At 40.0% G+C, this 22757-nt stretch overlaps 1 protein-coding gene across 6 annotated transcripts in view; it reads right to left on the bottom strand.

The window, feature by feature from the left end:
- The window catches only part of ppp1r12a (protein phosphatase 1, regulatory subunit 12A), an 84363-nt gene that overhangs the window by 12311 nt on the left and 49295 nt on the right, over positions 1-22757 (bottom strand). For 4 of the 6 annotated variants that reach the window (XM_061912033.1, XM_061912031.1, XM_061912032.1 and 1 more), the window contains exons 4-23: positions 20306-20465; positions 19792-19936; positions 16056-16130; positions 15895-15983; positions 15664-15821; positions 13826-13947; positions 12406-12621; positions 12241-12332; positions 12042-12158; positions 11485-11637; positions 9251-9436; positions 5934-6056; positions 4506-4596; positions 4264-4437; positions 4029-4191; positions 3438-3559; positions 3276-3341; positions 780-796; positions 576-696; positions 391-495 (exon numbers count right to left, since the gene is read on the bottom strand). In XM_061912033.1, the coding sequence (XP_061768017.1) occupies positions 391-495; positions 576-696; positions 780-796; positions 3276-3341; positions 3438-3559; positions 4029-4191; positions 4264-4437; positions 4506-4596; positions 5934-6056; positions 9251-9436; positions 11485-11637; positions 12042-12158; positions 12241-12332; positions 12406-12621; positions 13826-13947; positions 15664-15821; positions 15895-15983; positions 16056-16130; positions 19792-19936; positions 20306-20465 (2495 nt within the window). The remainder of the gene's footprint in view (positions 1-390; positions 496-575; positions 697-779; positions 797-3275; positions 3342-3437; positions 3560-4028; positions 4192-4263; positions 4438-4505; positions 4597-5933; positions 6057-9250; positions 9437-11484; positions 11638-12041; positions 12159-12240; positions 12333-12405; positions 12622-13825; positions 13948-15663; positions 15822-15894; positions 15984-16055; positions 16131-19791; positions 19937-20305; positions 20466-22757) is intronic. The other 2 variants (XM_061912034.1, XM_061912036.1) reach the window with 1 other exon arrangement.

The following is a 22757-nucleotide window of genomic DNA, read 5'->3' as shown; positions in this document are numbered from 1 at the left end:
GAAGTGTGTGAGCTAGGTTTTCCAGCCCTGTTCCTGTCTGTGCATGGCACAGGAGAGACGGACACACAGATTTAAGTGCACAAAGTAATCAGTTACACTTCCGTGCAAATCACTTGTCCATTTGGTTATGGTTAAAGTTTATTACAGATGAGCGAAAAATGTTGTCTAATTTGATCAAATTTGGATGGATTTATTTTAGGAGCTAAATAATAATTAAAGGGTTAAAATATGTATTTGCGGCGTGCTATTTTTTTAGCACTCGCACAAACCAGTTTTAGTCGCAAAGGCCTGTGTGATATTTAATATTATACGTAACTCAGTAATAAGCAATTAATTTGAACACCCCTGCTCCACGGTGTTGACATGAAGACGCGAAAGGACGACATTTACCTGGGTGGCCTTCTCCAGTTGCAGCTTCAAGTCGGCCAGTTCCACGTCCGTGTCGCGTAATTGTGCCTTCAGCTTCTCGTTCTCAGCTAAGATCTGCTCGTAGAGCTTTGAGGAAGCAGTACCCCGTCAATAAACAGACACGAAAAGAAAATATTCTACAACATATAAAATGGTGTTTTGGGTACCTTTTTATAGTCTGTGGTGTCGTCTCGGTCCAGCCGGCTGGAGTACGGCCTCCGACTCTCGCCGTAGCTGCGGCTGAGGAGAGAGTCGTTGCGGTCTAAAGAGGAAGTGTTGCCGTCGTTCCTGCAACGGCAATGGCAAATTATTAGAGGGTGGGGCTAATGTTAGGTGCATCAACAAAAGGAGAAACTGGCAGGTAAACTCACCTGGACAGCCTGTCCACCTGTGGGCAGGATTAAAAACACAAAAGAAAAGAGAGATCAGATATTGAAGACTGGTTAGAGGGTGAGGCTTAACCTTCACTACCAGTAGGAGTGTCCCAATACAACTGTTATTTAAAACACATGTTTATTATTTTGGAGTGTTGGAAAATGCTTGATCATGTAAAATTAGTCAGAGAACATGGTAGGTATGAAAAACACTAACCTTTCTATTATTAATTGCCTGGAATTGACTTATGCTGTCTTTATGTTGAAGTGGAGTGGTAATTGCTTGTTTGTTGACCCCGATTGGCCACAATAATTTATGAAGCTAAGCTCATGGCGCAGTAATTTAATGATGCGCACACGTTTGTTACTGGATACTTTCTAATAGGTTTCTGTCTTAGAGACTTTGTATATGTAAGTAACATGCAACAATAATATTTCATGATTGTCTAAATTGACAAATGCTGTTTTAGACTGTATTATTGTTGAATTAAGTACACTTATTTCGTATTGTGCTTAGCTGTTCTGTATCTCCTCACTCATTTTGTTAATGACACGACTACAATATAAGAAAAGACAAACCTTGTGTGCTTATTGCAGAACATTTTGATGTTAACTGGCGGTCCAGCTTTACAAAAGTAACCACACTGCAGAATCAGAGCTCTTAAATCAGAGATTTTACACACAAGCAGATACTTATTTTTTGCTGATATCCAACAGATATCAATACGTGGCTGGGATTATCTATACTATTTTTGTTTGAAAAGGATTAGATTTACACTATTTTTATGGGGACTTTTTTTCTCATCAGATCTCTTGGAAAAGTTACAAACAAAAATTTACATAGTACGTTACAATATGTTTGATATGTTAATTAATTGCAGCAGTTCAAAGTGAAACTCTTGTTAACTGTGTTTCCCGCTCCAATTCAGTGAACGAACTGCCGAAACTTCCTAAGCCTTTAAAATACCAAAAGAGTGGAAAAAGCAGTTGGCTCTATATTGAAGCTTTCTTCATACATATCTGATTTATGACACCAAAAGACTTCCAAAGTTTGCAAACAAATAGATATGATCAAAATAGTACAAATCTTGCGGAGATTCCCGAACCATTTTGAGAAATAATGAGGAAGCCAGTCGCGTGATTCGTGACAAGAGTTAGAAACCAGCGAGCCCTTCCCCATCAACAACAATGCTGATCAAGCAGACTTTGTAATATTCGAAACAACGATTACTTTTGGAAAAATTATGATCCAGAACCTTACATTTTTAGCCCAAACACAAGGAGGATGGGTAATGAATTTTACAAGCGTAAAGCTAAACGGATGTAGCTTTATTGAAACACTAGAGCAATAGTAGCATTGCTAGGTGCTAAATATAGGAACTAACCATAATAAAACAAATATTTACTGTACAAACTCCACTTTCGCTGGGATGTCGACCAACGGGATGCGCACATAATTGCTTTAGATGCAGTTTCAATCACATTCCTCACAAAATGTTAAAAAAAAGTTCCAACTAAAGTCTTTATGACTTTTTCGGCATCTCGGGGAATGTCAAAGTTCACCAGCCTCTCTGTCCACAGTCACATTTGTCTACTACCAAGTGAGAGATATATTTATTATAATCTACAATTAATTTTCACAAATTTTGAGATGAAGCAAAAGCAGCCGCTGGCTTAGTGTAAAATAGTATTAGCTCACTGCTATCGACGAGCAGCTAACATAGGCCGTCTGCATTAGCGCTAAGAACAATATCACTCAATTTGTTAAATTTTCAGGTCAAGACTTGTAAATGGAATATTGTTGGCAGTTTCTGAATGTTTTTAAAGGGTATAATGGGCGCAAATGAGGACCCTTTATCTGTTGACTCAATTGTTGGCTATTTAAAAAATAAAAAAAAAAGCCAAAACATATGTGTTCTTGTCTAACATGAGGATTGTGAATATAAACAGCACATTTCTTATCAATTTTTGAGTATTTCCAGTTTGAGCAATCTGCTAATTTGGTCAGAGAGCAGAAGCGTTACTACAGTGCATTAGAAACTACGGAAAGTGCCGAAGATATTCGTAGCGGAATATTCAAAATGACTGAATCTTTGGCATTTTGTGATGTTAGATTGTATTTTCACACACTTTGTGGATTATAAAAACAATTAGATAAGGTTTATAACACAATTAAGCAAATATCGTCAACTTGTTTTTTCACTCTGGTACTTTATTTGGTCTCAGTCTTATTAACTTTTGCAAAATATTCACATTTGTAATGAAGCTGGAAATTCGAATTCAAAGCCTGCAGGCATCATCGTAGAAAAGATTAAAGTAGCTCAGTATTGCTTTAAGGCAAGGAGAAAAAAGGAAGACCCGGCATATGTAATAAGGGCAGCAGGGCAAAGATTACCAGTAAGTCTTGACATCCCAAAAGAGAAAAAGGACCCGCTGCTTTTAAAAGTCCCTTTGACCCACTTTCAGTGCATCTGTGTGTGTGTGCGCGGTTACCTGCACCTCTCCCTTAATGCTGCCTTCCTCCGAGTCAGACAGCTGCTCGGGGTCATTGTCATCACCCTGGAATCAAAGCACAGACGTCAGAAAAGATGAAAGCTTACAAAAGGAACTCAAAATGGGATTCAAAGAATAATATCACAGTGAGACGGGGCTTACATCTTGGGTCCAGAAAGAGACCCCAGTTGATCGTCTCTTCTCGCGGGGCCGCCTGCGATCCCGTATGGAGCGAGGCTGAGACTTGTCGTCGCCCTCCTTCTCCTCCTCCTTTTTGTCTGTTTCTGTGTTCGGAGACAATAAAGAAACTCAGGATGCTACGCTAATCTCATTCAGCTTCAACTCCACAGAGAGTTCATGACATTCGTTATCGACTCTGGAGTAAAATGAAAACCAGACTTGTGCTTAAAAGGGTACAACTAGGATGGCGTGTGGGAATAAATGGGCTTTGTGACAGGAAGACAAAGGAGTTTGTGTTCAGATGAACATGCCTTCTGTTTCCGCTCCCTGGAGACATCAGGCCTGATTAGCTTGCTAATTCAAAAAAGGCATGCAGACACGAGACATGTCACAGATCCTCATCATGGTGGACTGAACATTAGGATTACATTCACACTTAAGGGCTTCACAGGTGTCTTCAACACCTGAGGGAGTCCTCATTTCTGCATGGCTTGTTGTCAGATTGACATCAACAAGCAGAAGGAGTGATAGGACCACATGTGTACAGAGTTGTTATTGTGCTTCGAAACACACCTTTCTCGCTGTCTCTGTACGAGCGGCTGTAAGAAGAAGTGATCCCCGTCAGACTGTTGGGCCTGTTGAGGGAGCTGGAGGTCAATGTGGTGCTGGAGTAAGACGGCGCCGAGGCGGTGCTGACTGCCGACAAAGAGGAGGTGGAGGAGGAGGTGCGGTAGCGCTAGAGAGAGAAGACAGTTAAAGATTTAAGTGACAGATGATCATAAAAACTTCATGACGCGTTTAAACTTACGTCTTCAAAGCTGCGGTACTTCGGTCGGTAATCGTCCTCCTTAGCTTCATATTCCTTCTTCTCCTCCTGCTTCTCTTTGTCCTGCTTCTCTTCTTTCTCCTCCTCGCGGGTCTTTGGGGTGCGACTCCTGCCAATGGTCTTTTCAGCCTCTTGCAGGTCAGTCAGAGTGACACCCTGCAAGAAGAGATGATATCGTTATTGAAGATGCTAGGACGTGTTGTATGTCGCGTCACTGAACTCACCTGTGTGGACCTCCTCGACTGTCGGGCCTGTCTGGAGCGAGCTTTCCTCTGGGACTCGGACTCCTCGTCTCGTACGGGTGTCAGGTACGACCTGACAACACAGGAAAAGAAAGCAAACTTGACGACCGCAGCAGAAACACAGGTGTGGGATTCCAGTGAGAGTCAACAAAGCAACAAGTTGGCGATCGAAAATACAGTAAAGCTCCAGTTTTGAAAATGCGATCGCTCAGTGCTAACTTACATTGGATATGCCATAGACATGCTAGCATTAGCAATTTTACATGGCAATTTCAATGCCTGAAAATTTGGTAATCCAAAAAATTTAACCAAAAACTAACTAAAAAAACCAAAAACTTTTTTTAATAAAACGGCCAAATAAACATATTTTTTGCACATTCATTCGAGAGACCAAGTTTAATGGAAAGAAGTTTTATATGGACTTGCGCTAGCAGGTAAAAAACGTAGAAGACAAGAGAACAGAGGGAGTCTAAATCAAGTTCAAGTAACGATTTGTCTTTATTTTAACCTGCTAAACATTTTGTAAACTTGCAGGCAGATATAAGTACTGTAGCAGTTGATTTAAGGACATAATTCACCACAGTTGTTACTTGACTTTGTCATCATTCACTGTACTGTTCGATTGAGCACATGACAATGTTGTTCTTTCTTGCTGGTTCTTGATGATTAAAGGACACACACGTTTGTGTGTCAGCGATACTTCAAGTTGTCCTGCTTTCACGCTACAAGCACAACACTGGATCACGTCGGGGTCACCAGTGTTGTGCTTGGTGAGTGAAAGCAAGACAACTTGAAGTATTGTGGACACACAAAAACGTGTGCGTCATTTATTCATCAAGAACCAGCAAGAAAGAACAACATTGTCATGTGCACAATCGAACAGTACAGTGAATGATGACAAAGTCAAGTAACAGGTGTGGTGAATTATGTCCTTGAATCAACTGCTACAGTACAACATTTATTCAAAAATGTAGTTGGTGCGGCTTTTAATTAGATGCGCTTTGTAGTCCAGAAATTCCACTATTATCAGCTAAGCGTTAAATGTAAAAAACATTTTTTTCTTTTATTTTTAACCAATAACATTTATAAATACACACATGAGTACCAAAAATTAGTACCTGTATTAATTTCCAAGTACATTCCAAGTCCTGTATTGATTCAAATGTGAAAATTACCCATCCCTACTTCCTGATTGAGGGTGGCCCTCAAAACAGAGCAAGACATCATGTTGGTGGCCTTGGAAAATAAACGTGTGGCCCTCCCTCCATATAAGGAGACGTTGAGGGAGCTTTGCTTGCTTGGTACACCAGTGTAACAGGTAGCTTGTTTTACAAGTGCACTTAATAAAACATGAATGCAATATTACTGTATTATTACTTATTGGAAAGTGTAATAAAAGTGGGGGCGCACCTGCGTCTTTCAGGGCCAGTGCCTGTGGTGGTGGTAGCAAAGCCAGTGTTTATGGTGGGGATAACTGCTGCCGACTCTCGTTCTTTGTCCTTTTCCCTGTCTGCACTCTCCTCTGACCAGTACCTAAAAATAAACAAAGCTGGTTAATATGGAAACAAAACACTGCCTGTAAGATTTGGCATCAGAAAAAAAAATTATGTGAAAAAAGTTGTATTGGCACAGAAACAAAGTATTGGCAACAAATAGAAACAAACATTGAAAAATAATTTTTGGTGCATAACTTTTTATAATCATGACATGTTTTTGATGGGCAGCACGGTGGTGCAGGGGTTTGTTTAGTGCCTCACAATATGAAGGTCCTGAGTAGTCCTGAGTTCAATCTCGGGCTTGGTATCGTTCTGTGTGGAGTTTGCATGTTCTCCCTATGACTGCGTGGGTTCCCTCCCACCTCCAAAGACATGCACCTGGGGATAGGTTGATTGGCAACACTAAATTCGCCCTAGTGCGTGAATGTTGTCTGTCTATGGCCCTGCAATGAGGTGGCGACTTGTCCAGGGTGTACGCCGCCTTCCGCTTTTGTGCAGCTGAGATAGGCTCCAGCAACCCCCGAGACCCCGATCGGGACAAGCGGTAGAAGAAGGATGGATGTATGGATGTTTTCGATGCCAATATTCATATTTTTGTACACTTTAATTTTTTCTGAGATTTTTACGATCACCTTTTTTCCACATATACGGCCCGCCAACATCCAAAATACGGCCCGTGGGTAGTCCAGAGTAAAAAAAAAAACAATTATCATAATTTTTTTAATTACTATTTTTTAATCTGTCCTTTCTAGCCCATCAATCAATCCATTTACTACCGCTTGTTAATCTCGGGGTTTGGTAGCTGCTCAGGTAAATCATCCAATGGCTATGAGCTTTTTTTCCCCCCTTGGCCCCAGACTGGACCCCCACTCCAGGGGCCGAGGTTTAGACGTAATTTTTTTTTTTTTTTTCTCAGTCCAGGCGCATTCCCCAGCGTTTACCAGTTTCTCACTCTTTTTGTAAGGGGCGCAGGAAGTTGGCAGACCCGTCAGCGATCCTGTTCCGTCTCACTGTGTTTGTCTGCTCTTGAATGATATGTGCTGAAAATCTTAATTTCGCCTTGGGGATTATAAATTACTTCTGATTTATTTTCTACCGCTTGTCCCTTTCATATTGTCTCAAAATTAATTTTCCCATCGATAACGTGCATGCTCTTTCAGTCAATTAGTGCACGAGGGGAAAAAAAATGGTGAAATAGTTGGGGATACGTAATATAGACGAATTGTATAGTTTTTAAACATCAGTGGACATATGACTTGTTTTTGTGTGTATATATATATTATATATATATTTTTTAAATATTCTTTCAACCCAAAACCCAATACCTGGGTGAAGAAGTTTGGGGACCCCTGTCGTAGAAGAAGACCGGACAACCGAGTGCATCTAAATCAACTTTACAAGTTATAAGATTTCTTTTTTTTAACTCTCAGGATGTAGTGTAAGCAGTACAGAAATTGAATATGCATTTTTAAATTATGCATAATTGTCCCAGTATATGGCAAAACTCTGTATGGAACAATACATTGTTACATTGCAATAAAGCCATACCTATTTTTCTTTCTGATTTTAAACCTAGGTAGATTGACTCATGTTTTATTGTATGTGTTTTTGTATTGTATTGTCAATTATTATTTTGACTTGTATACATTAATAAACAATGTACTGAAACCACCACTGTTTTTGTTTTATTTTCTGCTCTAATTGCAAATAATACAAAATAGGGGAATACAGTCGGCTATCCTAAAGGATATTAAACATAATATTTAGCTGAGAGATTATCTAAAATGAACAAAAAAATAGGCTGTACTTTTAAAAAAGACATTTATTTTAAAAAGGAACTGCAGTTTTTTTAATTTTACCTATCGTTCACAATCATTATGAAAGACAACAACGGGTGTATTTTTTTAATGCATTCTAACTCGTAAATAAATGTAAATACAAGTCTACTTAAAGCGGAGCCAATTAGATGTCCTCTAATAAGACCATAAAACCCAATAAATAGCCACCCAAAAACCGCCAATAATACTCAATTTACATTTAATGTTTTGAATATTAACCAAGTATTTGTGATATTGTTATGATAAGCACTAACGCACGAGCCGTGATCATAAGCCTGTGAGCCAAAATTAACATTGAGTAGTAAGCTGTTTCTTCGTTACCTTGCTTGTGGAAGTTTATTATGCTTCTCACCTGAATATGGCGAGAACGACATGAAAAGACGCTTGGTTCCGCTCCCTTTTCTTCATGAGAATTATGAGTCATTCTTCATCTAAACGGGACTATAACAAGATTCTATCAGTCGGCATCCTAATGACAGCAGACATTGTACAGTTAGGGATATTTATTGTTTTTGGCTCTCTTGAAGTCTGCAGTAAGCAGTAATCGGTGACATACAAAAAAACCAGAACATTATGATGCGTTTTTTTAATTAATGCGCCGCGTATGCTTAAAATGAGCAAAATATGTAAATATTATAATAGAAGTTATTATAAATGTGTCCAATACATATATCATTACAATATTTATAAAAAACCTTAATGGAGGTGTTTGGATGTTTTTTAGGGGGTTTATTAGGCAGAATAGAGCGATTCCCATAGGCGCATTGACAGCAGACTTTTAATTGCATTTATTTACAAATTAGAATGCATAAAAAATGTTTTTAAAAAAGGGAAAACGTTTTCTCTTACATAAGGATAGTGAATGATAGGGAAATTGTGCAGTTCCCCTTCAACAATTACATTAAAACATCTTTAAAAAAAGTAATACAAGTAGTTCACAATATTATGTTTAAAAATACAAGATTCCTCTCTGAGCACTAGATAAATCTGCTGCCAGCAACACATGTAAGCCTACTTAAGATAAATGTAAAAAACACATTTTGTTCAATATTTTCATATTTTAAAGCTTTTGTTAAACTTGATTTCAATACCTTTGGTCTTACGGTCGTCTTCTACAGTTTTATCTGCAAGCCCAATTCTAGTTAAACTGCTGCCTGGTAAACTTGTTATAAGCCCCGCCCCCCAAATCAAAAACACAATTCACCAAAAATATTGTACTTATTCAATGTTTGTATTTATTTGTTGCTAAAAGGTGTTTCGATAACCAAACTACTTTTTCTACTATATAATTTTTTTCCCCCAATACCAGATCATACTAGCAGTGTTTGGCTACATAGTTTAAAAGTTTTGACTCCTACAATCACACATGCGTAACGTGGTTATATTAGCCTACCTGCTGGTGAGACTGGTGGAGCCAGTGCGTGTGGAGGAGCCCAGGCTCGAAAGTAGGCCGCGGGGGCCCGTGGGCGAGGTAACAGATGGGGAGGTGGTTGTAGTGACGGAAGGTGAGGAGGAGGCGGTGGTGGTGGTGGTGGTGGTGGTCGAGCTCAAGTCATCGTATCGTCTACCAAAAGAGCCGCTAAAAAATAAACAAAAAACATGACCGTCACTCTTCCAGCACTATAAGTTACATTCAAGCCAAAATATGCTAGTTTTATCATTAGAGTGGACTAATCCTATGGTACTGCCTTTCTCCAATGCTGTCTCTATGACAACTGCACAATCAGTTTTTTTGTACCTCGGTTTTGGAGGTAATTTGGTTTTAGAACATTTTCAGTGAAATTTTAACTCCAGTTTCCGTATACCGTCTTGGTTATTGTACGGTGAAACATTACGCATGACAAACTAGTCCTGTTTGATCTCAGCAACGATTTCCCAAACGTACACGTTGGTGACGTAGTCAATGTTATTTATTTTTTAAGAAAGCGCTCAGTGTCAGCACTTTGATGAAGAAGGTGAGCATTTTGTCCATTGTTAACTCAAAATGAATTGGGATGTGTATCAGAAAGAAATAATTTTCATCATTAATAAGAGTACCCTAGACATATTTTAAAAGTTTTTAATACCATGATTGGACAATCAATTTGCTTTAATAAAATGTTTTGAAACATTATGTTTTTTTAAACAGCTCAACACAAACAACACAAAAAGGACAAACACGTTTTTAAAGACAATAAAAAAATACCTGCAGTGCGTAGGTGTCTCGCCAGATTTTCTATTTTATAGGAATACAGAATTTGTATTCCTGCTTTAGGAGCACTTGACTTGACTTTAGATTTCCTCTCTACTGTCTTTGTTTCTGCTCAGCTTGTATTCCATCCTACTAAAGCAGTTCAAGTAACAATGTACATTTTATGTTTTCAATGCACTTGACTGTAAGTCAAACATGGATGTGAAGCTTCTCCTTACTCTAAGCAGCAATGCGCACTCAGCGTTCACTCTAATGAGGTCGTCTCACGGCAATTGAAGGTAAAATTGTCGTCTTGCAACAGTTTTGGATCGGACATTTCCATAAGGTTCCCCTTTCTTCAGGCAGTTCTGCGAGCTATTTTCGAGCGTGTGTCTCAACAGTAACTGGACGCCATTACGGAAGGGTCAGAGGGTCAAAAAACGTCTATCGCTGTTAAAGGAACTTATTGTTGACGCGTTAAATTTGACAGCCCTGATATGTACATATACACACACGTGTATAAACCTATATGCATACAAATATACACCGATATAGATTTATACATAACGTATATATGCACCTCCCCCCCCTCCACACACACACACACAAAACAAGTTTGGACACACCTCATTCAATGTGTTTTCTTTATTTTCATGACTATTTACATTGGAGATTTTCACTGAAGACATCAAAACTATGAATGAACACATGTGGAGTTATGTACATAACATATTTTGTGACCCTCTGCTCTGATTAGTTTTTCAAACACTCTTGGCATTCTATCAATGAGCTTCAAGAGGTAGTCACCTGAAAGGGTTTTTACCTCACAGGTACGCTTGAAGCTCATCGAGAGAATGCCAAAAATGTGGAAAACAGTAATCAGAGCAAAGGGTGGCTATTTTGAAGAAATTAGGATATAAAACATGTTTTCAGTTATTTCACCTATTTTTGTTAAGTACATAACTCCACATGTGTTCATTCATAGTTTTATGCCTTCAGTGAAAATCTACAATGTAAATAGTCATGAAAATAAAGAACACACATTGAATGAGGAGGAGGTGTGTCCAAACTTTTGGCCTGTACTATGTGTGTGTATATATACCAACCCACCCACCATCTCTCTATCAACATATAGTTCTATACATCTGTATCTGTATACTATGTCAATCTCTCTCAATATCTACATACTGGGTATCGACTATATCTATAACGAAGATGTCAAATGTTTTCTTCAGATATCTTAGTATATTTTGAACTACATTGGTTTAGTTTTAGCAAATCTAGCACCCTGGGATCCTTAACTAGTCCTTGGTGGAATATGTCCAGTTTAGAGTCTTTATCTTCATTTATAGAGTATTTGTAGATTTGCGGTCAGGTGAGATAAACTGTGGCGCATCAAAGCACATCAACAGGAAGTGGAAGTTTATTGGTGGGCCATGTTACACATGGCGGTGTACCTGCGGTAAATGCTGTATGACTGGTAGTGGGAGGTGGGTGGCTGCCAGGGTTTAGTGTTACAGGTGTTAGGATCCAAGCTGGAGGTGGACGAAGACTTGGACGGCACGTCCCGCGTGCTGCCACTCCGCCCTAGCGCTAGCGTGTGGGACGTGCTGGCGGGGGCAGCAGGTGGGCGGGTGAAAGAAGCATGTTAGCAGTGTAGACAGACACACACACACACACACACAAAAAACAATATCACAGACAGCCAAATTTGTGACACATTCATGTTGCATGCATGTCATACAGCTGGGTTTATGCATGTAAAAATACCCAGAATGTTCCTCGTATGACTTGAATGCAACACCATTTCGTGTACCGATTGGGTGAATTTTTAAAATACATTTTGTAGCACATGCGTGACAATGACAGTAAAGCGTAGGATGCATAAGCAATTACAACATGACCACAATATGATGGATACAGACTGTAAAAGGAACATCATAAAAGTCTTCCTGATGTTAAACAATAGGAGAGAGTTGTTGGGCGAAAGAGACAAACAAAATTGGAGGCTAACCTTCGCTGGTAGCTAGAGGTTCTATTGGTCGAGGTGGTTCCTTCGCTATTCTTCATGTCGTCGTCCCAGCGCCGCCGGGTGTAAGAGCCGCTTCGTATGAGAGCCGCAGAAGAGTCCCTAGGGGATCACACGCCAAAGGTGGGCCCAAAGCACCATGTACTTCCAAAATAAATCCTTCTATGAAGACCGTAGAGTTCACCTGTTTTCCTTCTCGTCAATGTCTGATGTACTGGCCAGTCTCCTCGGAATGGTGGGGGCCACGTAGGCAAGGCGGGTTCCTTTGTCCTTTTCCTGCACACACATTAGGACTTTAGTCTCACTCTACAGCAAATGGCCCATCTATGGTGACGATCTAAGCGCCGACCTTATCTTTGTTGTCAAGAGAAGAGGAGAGGCGGGGGCTGGAGGCCGAGCGCATCACACCCGTGGCATCCTTCTCCCTCTGCGCCTCCTTGGTAGCCGTGATCTCTGCCAGCGCCCCGTAACTGCCCGTCTTTCTCAAGCCGAGACGCCACGACGCCGGGGACTCGTCCTTGCGGTCGTCCTCCACTTTGGCCGTGGCCGTGGGCGGCGTGGTGACCTGAAGGAGAAGGAAAATGTTTCACATGTTTATTAACTGCGTAAAAATAACACAGCTTTATTAGTCAAAAAACAGCTTTGATTAGGACAAGAGCATTGTCAGGTTTGAAAAGGACATGCCTGTTAAAAAGTTAACCGACAAAACTGTGCTTTTACTTTAAGTATCAAGACATAACTTTTGGATTTTGGGTTGGATAATTACTATTATAGTCAAATTTTAAGATGACGCTATCGACCCGCCCAACACAGAAACTAATCGAGCAACAAGGACAGAGAAGCCAAACAAGCCCAAAGCATCCATTTCATTCAAGAGAAACGTGTGAACACCATGTGGGACTGATGAGTGCGGGTCAGGGACCAAAACAGGGTTCCATAAACATAAGCCTGGGTTGTTAAAGGGAGGTGCGGGTGTTTTTAGTCTGTGTAGGAGTGAGATAAAAGAACTTCGCTGCACACCAAACTGCCTCACCATTGCTTTTTTGGGCACTAGAGAAATGCCAGTTTTGCGCAAGCCTTGACGCCACAATGCAGGACAGCCCGGCTCCGCCACAGGCATGAGGGGGGTAACACAATCAAACTAAAGCAAACCAAGACAAGGAGCCAGCAGACACGGACAGAAAGAGACAGAGAAAGAAGAGGGAAGGCAGGGAGGAGGTTGAGAGAATAAGACTGAAGCAGCACCAAAAGAAACACACTTTGAAGCAAGGACAGACTTTTTGTTTGAGCCTGAGTAACGCCACACAATCACTACCGCCAAAGATCAGGCTACTGAACATTTGTCACACTGGCTCATGTATTTTCTGAAAATGTGATGTGGGCGCACTAGACATCAAAATAAACAATAGGATATTTGTAAGAACACAAGCAAAAAAAACAGCGCAAGAAAGCATTGCTAGCATGAAATCAGTCAGCTCGAAGACAATAAGTGATTTACGCATGTATGAGAGTGTGTATCATAGCAACACAGCCAGACTTGTTCAGGTTATGTATTCTTTTCCAGCAGAGGGCAGCGGCAGCAAATTAGGAAACAAAATGCTTTCCTGGAATATTCTTAAAGTTTAAGCAGAACTGACAGCTCTTTTAATCAAGGATTCTGACATTTGTTTGCTTTCTATTCTGTAACCCAACCTAGAAAACTGAGATTTGTTTTTGTGCTCCTCCAGACTTAGAAACCACAAGCTACGCTTGTCTGTCATCTGTTCTACCTTCTTCGATGGCGACGAGGGGCTGGTCAGCTGGTTGGTGGGACTGCTCGGCGAGGACACGGTGATGCTGGCCGGAGCAGGCGTTGTGCTGTTGCTGACGGATGCTGATGGTTTGCTCTTATCTGCCATACATACAAAATGGGAAACAAATGCATTAGACTAAATCCATTGAAAAATGATGGAGCATGAGACACTACAATTTCACATACATTGATTTGTCGGCTTTGCACATCAACACACTATAATGGGACTGTGTGCGATTGTAGCTTGTTGTTCCAATTCTACACCTTGGATGGCATCGTAAGTCTGCTTCAATGCACTTAATACACAGCGAGAATGTGTTGTCAATTTAGAATGTCATATTTAGATGCTTAGATTATACGGTTTTGTTATAAAGAAAGTGACTAATGACAAATATACCAAATTTTCTGGTCTTACTGGACACTTTGGAAGATACTAACATTAAGTACGCGTCATTTCCATCCTTATCACAGGCGGCTTTGTCTTTTAGTGACATTAAAACACAATGAATAGTCAAAAAAAACTCCATTGTATTTCTAAACACATTTGTTTTGCTTTTTCCATAGATATATAACCATCCCCCCACCCAACCAAACATCACTGTGGGAGCCCAAAAAAGCTGTGTTTCACATACATTCATTTATTTGTTTGTTTGTTTCAGTCTGCCATTAAAGCGGGGTATTTGAATCTTGTGTCACCAGGCAGAATTCAAACAGTCAAACTGCCCCGTCCCCCACTGTGCGCACCTCGCTGATAGTCCCTCCCAGTCTCCTCCTCTCTGGAAGTACACTGATTTGCGCACAAGAGCTGTACGTGCACACATATAGGTAGTTGACAGTCTGAAGTTGCATCAAAGAATCCCCTGGTTTGTATTTAGTTGCACAAAGTAAATGATGATCAATAAAACACGTCACCAAGCAAGAGGATATACACAAAATATAGGAAAATGGAACAATGGATTACATGTCCAGAAGGAAAACACCCACTTGCACGACCAAAATTAGTCCAAGACTGGCACGCAATGCCTTCCATCTTGAATACACAGGACCAATATTTATTCGAGTTTTGGCTTTCCGTTGGTTCTTTTAGATCAGGGGTGTCAAACGTACGGACCGCGGGCCGGATCAGGCATACATGACATACATGTTTTTTGAGAAATTATAACTAATATGCTAATATGATTTTTTTTTAGGTAAAGAACATAACTTAAGTACACTAGCTTTAATTGATTATGCACAATTAGGCCTGGTGCGATATATCGATTTGATTGATAAGTTCAAATTTTTGATTGCAAACGATTTAAAAAAATATTTTTATTCTCCTCCTGCTCCGGAATACTTTTTGTCCCCAGGAACTTTTGTAGCTTCTGAAACTTTTTTTATTCAGATGTTTCAAGATTATGTTGTTTTATTTGAAAAAAAAAATAAAAAATTGCAAAATCTTGCAACTTTTCTGGTTGTTATTGCACACAATTGGAGATGCTAACATTACAACACATTATATCACAGGACTATTTGAATGTATCTCGTCGTTCCAATTCCATACAATAGATAACTGCCTTAACGCACCTCATATGCAAAAAAAGAATGTGTTGCAAATTTAGACTTTATTGTATAAAGACGCTTCGAGATTCTGCTTCATTGAAAAAAGGTCAGTAGTGACAAATATTTTTCTGGTGTATGCATCATCTTCCCTCTCATCACAGGCTCCTTTGTTTTGTTTGTGACATAAAAAACATGAAGACATTTGTTTTTTCCATAAAAAATTGCATGTGTGTGCATTACGCAAATACATTATAGTCCCGTGTGTGATCTCACCTGCTTCATTCTCCGACTCCGAATCTTCCTCCTCCTCCTCTTCGCTGGAGCAGCTGGATTCGTCCTTCTTCCCCTCCTCCTCTTCATCCACCTTCTCTGGCTCCAAGGTCTCAATACGCGGAGCGGTCTTTTCGGGCTCTAGCAGCAGTGTTTCTTTGCTACGGTACCAACATTTACCAGGGTTGAACATGACAATTTGCTTCATACGTTATCTCCAAGGTCAGGTGTTACCTCTTTAGTGGTTTCAGTGATTGGTTGTTGTCCCCTGTGGTTGTTGTTTCAATTAAAGGCGATTTCTTATCTTTCTTCTCGCTCATCAGCTGCAATGAAGAAAAACATTTGGATATATTTGGAAGAATGCAGATGAGCACTGAGCTTTGAAAAACTCCTACCAGATTTTGTTTCTTTTGCAGCTCTTCTAAGTATCCCAGAACATCTTCATCTGAAACGTCAAAAGGTGTCTGGCCCTGATGGAGATACATTTCCATTAATCTTAAATGTGAATTGGGAGCGCCGACAAATGAGGCGGCTGACATAAAAATGTTGGCTCGGCTGACATTCATAATCTCTAACTCCATTTGCATGTACAACACTGTGGCGGCCTGGAGTAGCTCCTTCAGCAACTGCAGAAAGAAGCACTTCTACCCCAGGCCATTTCTCCTCACAGCCATAAGACTTCATAATACACAAAAATTGTAATCTGTGTGAAGTAGGGGTGTGATGATACATGACCTCACAACAAAAAATATTGGGTTCATGGGAATGAGACGTTGGCATTAACTTTGAACAGGTTTGCTATGTAGGTTGGTAGAGTGGGGATAATTACATGGACCCCTAATGGACTGGCAAGTGTGGGTGTGTGTCTGTGTGTTGGGTTGTGGTGGATTCTTTGGGACCAGAAGTTCTGTCAGCGCTCCTGCTTTTAAGAAAACTACTCAGACAATGGGTATAACTGGACATTTGGAAGAGAACATTTTTTTTATTTGCATGGGTCACAAAAGTATTTTATAACTTTGCATGCATGACCTACGCATGAGGTATTTTTTAGAATGTTGGCCATCATTACCAATCCCGATGTAGGACAAGAAAACATGTTTTTATATACATTCTAATTTGACAAAATGCCAATGTTCTAACAATTCAGCTATTGGGAGTACTTTGTTGCAGCCATAAAGCCCTCCTAAAACATCCAAAAACTGCCAACAATACTCCATTTACAGCTTGTAACCTGAATATTATTTAATTAAGTATTAGCAATATTATTATAATTGTCAACGTTAAGGAAAACATTTTAACTGCTGCAAAATCGCCTTAACAGTTGTTGAAAGTTAATTCTAGATTATAAATCATGGCTGTCACTTGTATACTAAAAGGTTGTTGCCATGATCCTGATAAGTTGGTCAACTTTGACATCAAACTTAAACCCAAAGATGGAAAAAAAAAGACACGAAAAGACACTCATTTACTTTAATAATTGCACGAGGATTAGGATTAATTCTCTAATTCCTGTGAGATTGTACACTGTTTTTTTTTGTTTGTAGTTTCTATTTCAATAATGCTACATGATGCTTAGTGTTTCAATAAAGCTGGATCTGTTTAGCACACAGCTTTTAAAACATTTAGATCGTTCTTTGTATATTAAGGCTCAAACAAGTTTATGGATCATCATTTGTCCAAAAATAGTTATTGTTGTCTCTAATGAAGTCTGACAGGAGAAGTTGTAATTAGAGATGTCCGATAATATCGCACTGCCGATACTATCGGCCGATAAATGCTTTAAAGTATAATATGGGAAATTATCAGTATCGGTTTCAAAAAGTAAAATGTAAGACTTTTTAAAACGCCACTGTACGGAGTGGTACAGGGACGTAGGGAGAAGTACAGACCGCCAAAAAAACCTTCAAAAGGCACTGCCTTTGCGTGCCGGCCCAATCACATAATATCTACGGCTTTTCACACACACAAAAGAATGCAACGCATACTTGGACAACAGCCATACAGGTCACACTGAGGGTGGCCGTATGAACAACTTTAACACTGTTACAAAGATGCGCCACACTGTGAACCCACAACAAACAAGACTGACAAACTAATTTCGGGAGAACACCCGCACCGTAACACAACAGAACATATACCCAGAACCCCTTGCAGCACTGACTTTTCCGAGACGCTACAATATACACCCCCGTAGAAGGAACTTATTGACTATGGCGCGTACTACAACGGCAGACTTGCGCAAATTTTTGGAACTTATGCAGCTCCCAAATACACATTAGCCGATACTAAAAAGTAAAACATTCATTCGTTCATTTTGCATAATATTGCAAAACAGAACGGCAAGTAATGTCTCCTAATAGTTGCCATTTTGGGGTCCTTATATGCACACACACACACACACGCACGCACACACGCACACACACACACACGCACACACACACGCACAGAGGTGAGTAGAGTAGCTAGATATTGTACTCAAGTAAGAGTACTGTTACTTTAGAGATGTATTACTCAAGTAAAAGTAAGGAGTAGTCACACAAGTATTTACTTGAGTACAAGTAAAAAGTATGTTGTGAAAAGTAGTGAGTAACTGATGAGTAACCTGTTCGTTTTTATGATGACGGCAACAAGTAATGCACAAAAACATAAAACAATGAACAAATTCAGAGCCAGGAATATCTCGTAAGCAACTAAAACAATAAGATACATAAAATAATATATATTTGGTTTAACGGTTTATTGAAAAAAAAATTGAAAATGAATTTTACCTTTGCAACCTCATTATACTATTGACTAAGTTTTATACTCATAGATGTAAGTTTCTCAATACCCGACCTGTTTTTTGTGCCTTTAAAAAATATTTAGAACTCTACATTAAAACACTCTACCTCTAACCAAAAAGCTGTGACAACGATGATGCTGTGTTCCAAATTTAAGTTATTCACTGAGATTGAGTGAGTCTATGGCTTTGCACTTTGTTTATTTTATACATATATATTTTTTGCATTCTTTTTTAGTTACCTTTAATTTACAACCCCCTGGCGCTGTTTTGTACGGTTTTTATACTGTTTTTGTACTTACTTTGATTATTATTTTCAAGTGTTTGTAAATGTAGAAATTTACAAATAAAGGTTTATTAAAAAAAAAGAAAAAAGTGTGCAGTTAATTATGTAACCGCCTGGCTCTGTTTGATTGGTGAAACTAAGTCAAACGTCACCAGTGACTGCATTTGATTGGTGAAATGAAAGTATGTGATAGATGGATGTTTGAAGGTCTGTCTAACATAACAAAACAAAGCGTGCATTAACAGATCGATAAAAATCGGTAGTGAGTAGCAAGCTGAATGTAGATAAATGGAGCGGACTAAAAGTAGCGTTTTTTTCTCTATCAATATACTCAAGTAAAAGTATGTTGCATTAAAACTACTCTTCGAAATACAATGTATCCCAAAAGTTACTCAAGTAGATGTAACGGAGTAAATGTAGCGTGTTACTACCCACCTCTGTACACACACACACACACACACACACACACACACACACACACACACACACACACACACACACACCATAATTTAGGGACGGCGTGGCAAAGTTGGGAGAGTGGCTGTGCCAGCAATCTGTTTTGGTGTGGCTTGCTTACCGGTACTTGCTCGCGTTCTTTATTGAACAGGCGTCATCCTGCAGTCCCCATGTATCTCGTTTGTGTGACTGCAATTTACTGGTCACGCTTATCATTACAATATGTACCAAATAAAATTACTTTGAGGTCAGTAAGCACAACCAGAATTACTACGTACATTATGCGCTCTGAGTTATAAGGCACACTGTCGATTTTTGAGAAAATTATAGTCTTATAGTTTGAAAAATCCAGTACATTTTATCATGAATGTGCCTGTTATCACATTACATATAACCTATTAGAACAAACCACATCAGTTCCATTTTAGCTACCTTTTGGTATATTTACAAGTTAAAATGCAATAAAAAGAGAAAAATGTGTGTTTTTCTCACATATTGACTGTGAATAAAACGCAAAATTCCAGTTGATTAATAAATCAATTTAAACAATTAATTGTTGCAGCTCTAATCCTATCCCTATGAAGATGTTGGATAAATGTTGCAGACAAACCATTTTATTAATGACGTCCATTTCACAGAGGTTGTCCACCAGTATCTTGCAGGCCTCCTCTTTGCCCCAGTGTGCTGCTGCATGTAGAGGAGTCCAGCCATCGTAGTCCTTAATATTAACATCATACCCTGCTTGGATTAAAAGCCTGCACCGTAAAAACAAAAAACAAAAGGGCAGGAATGTGAGAAGTCATAAACAAACATGAGGACATTGTTGAATTGTAAAAAGGTCTTATTTCAGTGGTGTTGGTAAAACCCTAAAACATTTTGATCCCTGGCTTGTTAATAACTGCCTTGACAGTTTATGTCTGAGATGGCAGTGCTATCTATGGCAGTAGAATGTCCTGGCTGGCTTCCCGGGCCAGATGGACAAGCAGCTGCAGTCGCTGTCGTGGTGCAATGGGCATGCATCAACAACCCGCAGAGAGGCCCGTGACAAGACAGAAAAGACAGAGGAAAGCACCTTGCCTCTACTATGAATAGGTCACGTCAAGTAGTGTAAAACAGAGCCTTACTTTAAAACCTCAACGTAGCCCTTTGCAGCAGCGACGTGTAGCGCTGTTCCTCCGGACTTGGCGTGTCGGATGTCCTGAATCTGGCCGCTGTTGAGCCACTGCCGGGCGTCTCGCAGCATGATTCGCTCCTCCTCTTTGCGGGCCGCCTCGATGTCAACCCCTGCGGTACACAAAAGGGCGGACATTGATATAGTCAGAGCATCCGAATATGAGCTAAATTGTGGATCTGGCACATCTAAACATGTCATCTCTTGTGTTTAAGGAGATTTAGGCATGCTACTTGCCGGGTGTCAACAAGCACTTGTTCTGTTTTACAGCCTCAGAGTTTTGAGCCAATGTTCTGTCCATTTGACAATGACTTAGCGGCCAGTTAAGTGTGTCAATGTGTCGGCGCTGTACGCAGGACAGCACACCAAAACAGGCCTGTATTGTCTCGAAGACACCTGGTAGCTAAAAACATCTGAAAATGCTGATGCTGCTCCATGACTCAATAACTGTTCAGCTACTACAAGAGCAGTAATCCAAGCAGGGAAGTGGGGCAGGAGCCACAACTTTAGCAGATGTGTGAGAGAAACATATACAAAAAGAAAAAGTGTTTGTCACAGTGAGACACTGGGCGTGATGATAATTTGCTCTGAAACAGTGTTTATTATTACGAACAGCACACTTGGCTGTGATGAGTGTGTAACAGTAAGAAACCAGAAGCTAATCAGCCTGAAGTTGAACAGGGCAGAGGAGGCGACGTAGGGATTGGGGAGCCAGGCCGAGTGGGGGTGTCCCGTGATCTCTTGGGAAGTTGCCTACACAGCTTCTATAAAAAGCAGGCAGCCTAATGGCCTCTAAGTAGGACTACACAAAGAGTACAGTGGAGGAACTGGCAGCAGTTCAAAGCTGCCTCTTTTTTTTTTTTTTTTTTTTAAACAAGAGAACAGCACATCTTCTACCTGAGCGGCGAAGAGATAAAGACAAAGTACGTGAGACCAAAAAAGGACTCATCTCGCCACAGAGGCCGCCTTGAAAATATACAAAGTGTACGTCTGTTGCTGATGAAACTACAGAGGCGGTCAGTGGGGCCACGTTTTACACATATGTGAAGACAAACACACCACTACTTCCACCAGGATTAGACTGAGCTAACAAAAGAGAAGGATTCCATGCCGTTCCATGACAACTTCAAGGAAAGCTAGACAAGGACTAAGCGCAATGGCGGCCGGCTAACAAGTTGAATGCATTGAAAAGGAGAAAATCACATCACAAACATACAGAAGTGTTACGTAACAGGCAGTTGCATAAGGCTGCTGCTTTCTTCTTGAACACACAGACACGAACCATCTCTCCACAAGTTGAAGCAAAGCATCATCAGGAAATCCAAAATGAAAGATGGTAGCTGCTCAGGTGTGCGCATGTCTTATCTGCCTAAGTAAATTGATCGAAGGGCAGAGAGTAGATTTTGTCAACTGCCATGGTTGACATTACAAACTCCTTGAGAGCTGTGTATCGTGCAATTAACTAGGTCTTAAAAATATTCCTGACACACTCAGGATTTTGCACTGGTGTATTGGAACCAGAAAGTAGAGCATCGAAGGGAAGCATGACACACAAAAATAAGAGTTAGCAAACGGAGTGTTCTAAGAAAATGTTTTATTTCGAAAATACCAATATTGGAGCATTGAGTATTAGCCGATATGATATCATCAGGAACTAAATGTTATTATCATCAGGAATCATACAATCTTGTTATTTTGTAGTGTGGAATGTTGGAAAAGTCTTAGTCGAGGAAAAATTGCAATGGTAGGCATGAAAAACGATGACCTGTTAATCAATACTGTATATCTAAACTGTCTGGAATGGACCTATGATGCCTTTAAGTAGAAATGGACAGGTAATTGTTTTTGGTGACACCTCGTCCGCAGTAATATTTCAGCTCACGACGCAGTAAGTAGAATGATGCGGACACGTTTGTTACTGCATACGTTTTGGGGGAATGCTTTCTAATACACATCTGCCTTGGAAACTGTGTATCTGTAATTATTACACATCTATAACTATATGATACTTGTTTATATTGTCAAATGTGATGTTTTAGACTGCACTATTGTCAAATTAATATTGTTGTTAAGTATGTCTAGCTTGTGTGCTTAACTGTTGTGTAGCTGCCAGCTCCCAGTAGCCTACCTTGTTTACCTTTAGTAAATTATTTTAAGAAAATACCTACTTTGTGTGCTTATTGCAGGCTATCGTAACACCCCGAGTTAGCAAATTCACACAAACTCGAACAGGCTGTTCATCATTTCAAAGGTTTAGGACGATTAGCTTAAAAAGTCAAAACCCGTATTTAAATCTGTCTTTCATGTTTTCTCTCAAACATGCACACACTCTTCTCATGGTAAAGGCAAAACAGCTTCACTCCGGTAGGATTGCGGGACCACAGAGGTTGCCATTTTTTGTCCCA

The sequence above is a fragment of the Nerophis ophidion genome, linkage group LG10 (assembly GCF_033978795.1).
Source record: "Nerophis ophidion isolate RoL-2023_Sa linkage group LG10, RoL_Noph_v1.0, whole genome shotgun sequence".
In the NCBI taxonomy this organism is placed as follows: domain Eukaryota; kingdom Metazoa; phylum Chordata; class Actinopteri; order Syngnathiformes; family Syngnathidae; genus Nerophis; species Nerophis ophidion.
Note: the sequence above shows the minus strand (reverse complement) of the source record. Positions and strands in the feature narration are given on the sequence as shown.